At 43.2% G+C, this 6,000-nt stretch overlaps 1 protein-coding gene across 1 annotated transcript in view; it reads right to left on the bottom strand.

Moving 5' to 3' along the window:
- Positions 1–653: 653 nt before the first annotated feature.
- MOB3B (MOB kinase activator 3B) overlaps positions 654–6,000 on the bottom strand; it is a 216,493-nt gene continuing 211,146 nt past the window's right edge. Inside the window, exon 4 of the mRNA XM_053571711.1 lies at positions 654–2,361. Within this exon, the coding sequence (XP_053427686.1) occupies positions 2,332–2,361 (30 nt within the window). The 3' untranslated portion in view covers positions 654–2,331. The remainder of the gene's footprint in view (positions 2,362–6,000) is intronic.

Here is a 6,000-nt window from a genome sequence, read left to right as displayed (position 1 = left end):
AGTCTCTGACCCAGAGGTCTGAAGCTCCATTTGTAATAGAGATGCAGGATTTGTAATAGAGATGATCAATATGATAAAACTTTGTGTATAAAGATTTTCTTCAGAATTTGCCAAAGTTCTGTGGGAATAGGAACACCTTGTAATTAAAAAATAAGAACATTTTGCCAGAATTTACCCCAGAAGAGTTGATTAGTGCAATTAGCAATATAACCAGAAGGAAATTATTCCAAGATGTTTCAAAAACATTTGGAGTTTTAAATTGAGTGGAAATTTAATATGCACAAATAGTTAATAGAAAATAACCTTAAAAGAAATAAAAACAAAGCTCTGTGGATTCCAGCTTCCCGCTTATGTATTATTGAAATGCAGGAACATATTGAACTTCTTGATGCAAAAATCCAGTGGTGTTCCACGGTGCAGAGCTGCAGAATTCTTTGGAGAGCTGGGGCTCCATGCTGTCATCTCTCTGTCCCACTGTTCCGCATTCTCATGTGGTAGCTGCTTATCACACAATTGGGAATTAGGGGCTTTGGTTTCTTTGTTCTCCAGATCCTTAGGATAGTCAGATATGTTTTGAGCCAAAAATGATGCTGAGAAAAACCTTTACCTATCTTATTCTCTCAAGATTACTTAAGAAACCAAAAAAAAAAAAAAAAAAGAAGTATGTTTATTGTTGACCAGACAGAGCACAACAACACGGCGAGGTAGCAGCATTTGGAATCCATGAGACAATTTTTACGAGATAGGAAGCCAAGAGCATCTGCTTGGTCAACATAGGATGCCACCATCCCCACACAGTCTGTCTGTTCTTAGGACAAAGACTTCATGATTCTAGGCTTTTGTGACAAAGCCACAAGTGGCTTTACCATGTCATGTACAATAAAACAAAATCGAGTTGTTCATTTATTCTTTAATCGTTATTACATTAAAATGCGCTAAATACATTCTTACCTACTTCCCTCCACCAGCTGAGATTTTGCTAAATTCAAATGATCACTGGAAGTGTTATGACCTCCTAGTCACAGGTCATAAGAACTACCACAGTTTTGTGAATGAATCAGAGAAGGCAACATTTCATCAACTAAAACTCATTTAGGTTTCAAAAGGCAGGATGTGGTACAGAAAGCTTTACCCTGACTGTCTTCTGGAATAGATAAATTGGAAAGGATGGAAGAAGGAAGTAGTTAGCTCCAGTTCCACTGTTACCTTGGCAACCATGGCACAAACACAGGGGCAGAAATTAATTTTGTGCCATAATACAAGAAGAAAGAGGAAGGGGGAGTGTAGAGGAGGAAGAAAACATCTGCTGTTTAAATGCTCAGAGGGGCCAGTTGGGAAGGTGACAAGTCAATGAATGGGCTGGGTGTTGAATCTACATACACCAAACAACCAAACGGAGTTTCATTTCTCCACTGACGTGTTGGTATCACATACCATGGCTCCCCAACCTTTCATAAAGAACAAACACTGCACTAGTCTGGCTCAGGATCCCTGCTGATAATTCTTAGTCGTTTATAACTTCCTTTTATTTCTCTCTTTTGGGAAACAGAAAAGAATATCTTCAACTGAAGAGATAAAGGAATGCCAGTGATCTGATGAACTGCTAACTTGTTAGCTTTCTGCTAGTGACCAGTCTCTTCCCTGTAGTTAGAACACGAAGACCCTGTTTGGGGCAGAGACAAGCCACCTCATGGAGGAGTCCCTGATAAAACTGCTTTTTAGGGAAATTGTATGGACGGTGCCTGAGGGTCTTGGTGGGAGGGGCGGGGGGACTTTGGGTCTCTCAGAGCTCCACAGCCCTGCATGGCAGCATTAGACCACAGGATAAGAGTGGGAGCTTTCAGAGACCTGAAAGGAAGGGTTGTTACAGAAAAATCTGCTGGGCATTCAGAGTTCCAATTCATTTGTACTTAGAGAACCAATTACAGAAAAGTTGGCCAGCTGACAAGAGAGAGAAGTGGAAAAGTACAAAAAAGCATCCCAGTCTCAACACCTGAATCCCAGTAAAGCTTAGGCGGCAGTTCACAGGCACAACTGACGTGCATGGCAGTGCAGAGGCTCCTCCTGACGGTTCCTGAGCCAGAAGCATCAAGGGGCTGGTCCTTCTTTCACGGTGTGGTCTGCCTGGTCCACAGGTCTGGGCTAGCAGCACTCAGAGGGTTAAGAGCAAACGAAGTGATGGGGGAGCGTCCCTCAGGAGTGGCAGCTGGCCTTCGCCCCTGCTGCGCCTGGGACTAGGTGCGCCATTTCAGCCAGGGAGGTCTACCTCCTGCCCACACAGGGTTCCCGGAGGAAACAGCTTTCCTTTCTTCCAAAGGGTGGGATAGAGCATCAGTGACACATCCTGCTGGTCATCTCTTTCTGGAAAGCAAGGGGACAAGGATGGTTAGGAGAAACTATCCTTTCAAATAAAACATTTTATAAGCAAGTTCTGTGAGTAAGACTCAGCATAATGTGTTCCATTTGGTCAGCAGGTTTTTGTTTTTTAACATTAAGGAATTGTTTAAAAATTTGACTATCTTGCCAAAAATCCAGGTTGGTTTCTTTTTCTGAAAAACTAAGATCTGGAGCCACTGAGCAGTTGGAGTTGATGAAGGCCTGTCTTCTTCAGCAGGAGAATATACTGTCCAGTTTGCCCCAAGCCCCACCAGTCCTAGTTGTCTCCCCAACAAGAACCAAGTATCAGTTACCAACTAATACAAGAATTGGGGTTAGACTTCTATTTTTCTCAGAGAAAAACTTCTTTTTACACAAGTTTCAATTAAAGATGGGAAAATGAAGGGTGACTGAAGTGGGTATAAGTTAAGAAAAGCAGGAGGGAGGAAATTTCTAAACGGAGATGAAGAATACACCAAAGTACCTGACATGTATCACCTGCCTGGCTCTCACAGGTATTGACAAATCCCAAATGTGCCATCATTTCTGTTCTTTTGGGACCCTGCACTGGCTGAGTCCCTCTTCCGTGGCCTGCCTGTACTCCCCTTCACTTGGCTAACTGCCATTCATTCTCCCAACTCAGGCAAGATGACTTTCCACAATCCTACCCCCCTCTGTGGAGTAGCCCTTCCCTCCACCTATACACACCTGACTCTTCCCTGTGTTGTACGGGTTTGTGCATCCTGGTGTGTGTGGTTCTGGGTATGGCTGGCCCTACAAGTGGCCCTACAAGACTGACAGCTACTAAGTGTCAGGAAAAAGAAACTCTCATGGAATCCCCACCTGTGCTTTCACCTTCATAGCCCCCACCTTGTGTAGTGCCAGGTACAGGGGAGTGGCTCCTAATTCATCACCAACACTGGTCTGAGTAGCAGGCTGGTAATGCGCCCTGTGCCATTTAGTATTTGGGAAGGACAAGTTTAAGGTCATTTTAATTAGATGAATGAGCTGCTTTCAAGTTCCACCTGCTACAGAGCCGATTGCAGCCACTACATTTTTTGCTTCCTGCCCTGAATCACCTCCTCTTGTATAATAGGAAATAGTGGAGTGAAAGAAGCTCCAGCAGGGGAGTTCCCAGGTGCTTACAGAAGCTTTCTATTCAAAAATCATACAAATGCGATGGTTAAAGAGTTAACGATATACAAGGCAGAATCAAGGCATGTTTGTATTCCTATAATATTAAATACAGGCTATTACATACAAATACACCTGTTGAAAAATTAAACATCCATTTATCGCTGCTTATTACTTATACTGTGCACCAGATGCCTGGGAGGTGAGGCTGCTCTTCTCAAGGAGCCACAATCTATTGGGGAGAAAGAGATGTGGATCATAAGCTAAAATTCGGCACATAAGGCTTGGTAAAATGGACTCATCTACATTTCAATTCCATTCCTATTTTTCCCTACCAACCCACGAGACCTCCCTGAGCCTTTAGGTATTAGCTGAAATGTCCCTCTCTCTTTTTTTTTTTTTTTTTGCAGTTTTTGGCCAGGGCTGGGTTTGAACCCACCACCTCCGGCATATGGGGCTGGCACCCTATTCCTTTGAGCCACAGGTGCTGCCCTGAAATGTCCCTTTTTTAAGGGATGTTTTCTCTAATCCCTGAGCCAGGGCACAGCCCTCTCTCCCACCCTTTCATAGCACCCTGCTTCACAGTTGGAACAGTCTATTACTGGTTTCATTACTGCCTCCTGGATTCATCACGTAGGATCCGAGAGGGAAGGAGCCGTGTCCACTGTTAGCTGCTGTATCCCAGTGTCTGGCAACTGATGTTCAATGAATGTTTCTTTAACTGAGGAATGAATAGGCCCTCATCTGCAAAGTGGAGAGGGTGATAATTGCTTGAGGAGGTTTAAAGGTAGGTTAAAAGTGTCAACACTGCATGCATGGACTCATACGTCATAACTCCCTTTCCCAATTTCTCCCGTCAGAAAGTTGTGCTTCAGAAGCGCAAATATAGCAATGGTCATTTCTTGCTGGGAGGAGGAGGCTTGGGAGGACTTCTCTGAGATGGTCTCCAAATTTTAGAAAAAGAGTCTGCCAGTGGAAGTGGAAAGCTGGAGGGAAGCGTGGGAGAAGAAAACAGGGGTTACAGCCAGAGGGAAGAGTGGCTGACGTGGGGCCGGTGGGGTGGGAGACAGGTAAATGCACGGCTGCTCAAATAAGGAGCCAAACTCGGTCTGAGGAATAGAAATAAATTACCATGATCTGAAAATAAATTTGCTCTTCTTTATTTCACCTTCCAAAAGTCCTTGTATTTTGTCTTAACTTTTGATGACAGAGATGGGAAACAAAGTGGGGATGCAACAAGAGTGTGTGTGTTTGAAAGAAAGAGTGTCAGCATGATAAAGGGGGAGGGAGAGAAAGAGTGTGTTCATGGGATAAACACAATGTTAGCTTTATAACTAATGCTATCATTATTTGCAATGGGTATTTTCAGAAAGAAAGAAATTAGCGTTTGTTAAATACTATGAGATGTTTTGGTTATGTCGTGTGTCACTCTAAGAGAAGGAACTATGATTCCATTTGATAGAAGAATACTCCTAGTCTCATAGCACAGCAGTTTGCTTGAGGTAAATAAGGAAAGCTGCAGAGCCTAAACAGTAACAATTGCTTTTATAAACGGAGGTTGGTATTCATCAGTCCTAGTGTCTACTGCCCTGCAGATATTATGTCATGAAAAGTCATATTTGCTGTCTCCACTGTATTGCTGAGGAAACAGGTTGGGGGAAGGAGAGCACCTTGGTAAAGTCATGCAGAAAGCAGCAAGTGCAGGATTTAAACTCAGGTCTATCTGACTGCAAAGGTGGTTCTTTTCACTGTACCATCATGGGCTTGCGGGTTAAAGCCTTGATGACTTTTGCATGCAGATGATATTGACTTATGTATTAGTTGACATATTCATAATAGATGGATACAGTCATTCCTGAATTTTCAAGATGCCAAAGGCTTTTTCTTTACCCAGACTTATGAATTATGGTATAATGGGCAAATACTAAAACAATTATGCCTCTAGAGACTGTGGACACTAGAAATATGAAATAATTAAAAGAAAAAGACACAGCAGGGGGACAGATTCAGAGAGGATATGGGACTTATCCAAGGTCACTGAGTTAGTCTGTGAAGAGCCTGGACCGGTGCTTCCTTAAGTTTCCTCACCTCACTGTACTGTTTTAAAGTGCAGGGGAAAAATCTGTTTCCTAGACTGTCTCTCAAATTCATATAGGGAACGAATGGTTGAAATAACAGATCAGAAACTTGAGGAAGAACAATTTGATCCTTTTAACTGGATCCACCCTTCAAAAAGTATGCAGACCCTCAAAGCTGTATTCTAGCATTTCCACACTGGGTGGCAGCAATGAGCTGTTTAAGAAACAGCTATTAATAGTTCCGCAAGAAAAAAAACAAATGGCCAAAGCTAAGTTCCATGGGCTTTCCTCATCAGAGCCTTCCTGCAGGCATGTAGGAGCGCCAAACACATTCCGTCCCCACGAGAGAGTGCCCTAAACAACTGCGACCCGGGGTGCTCTTTAAGAAGAATTTGCCCTCGATGGGGTTACT

This window comes from Nycticebus coucang, chromosome 2, assembly GCF_027406575.1.
Source record: "Nycticebus coucang isolate mNycCou1 chromosome 2, mNycCou1.pri, whole genome shotgun sequence".
NCBI classification, from domain to species: Eukaryota; Metazoa; Chordata; class Mammalia; order Primates; family Lorisidae; genus Nycticebus; species Nycticebus coucang.
The sequence above is the reverse complement of the archived record's forward strand: the minus strand, read 5'-3'. Positions and strand labels throughout refer to the sequence as shown.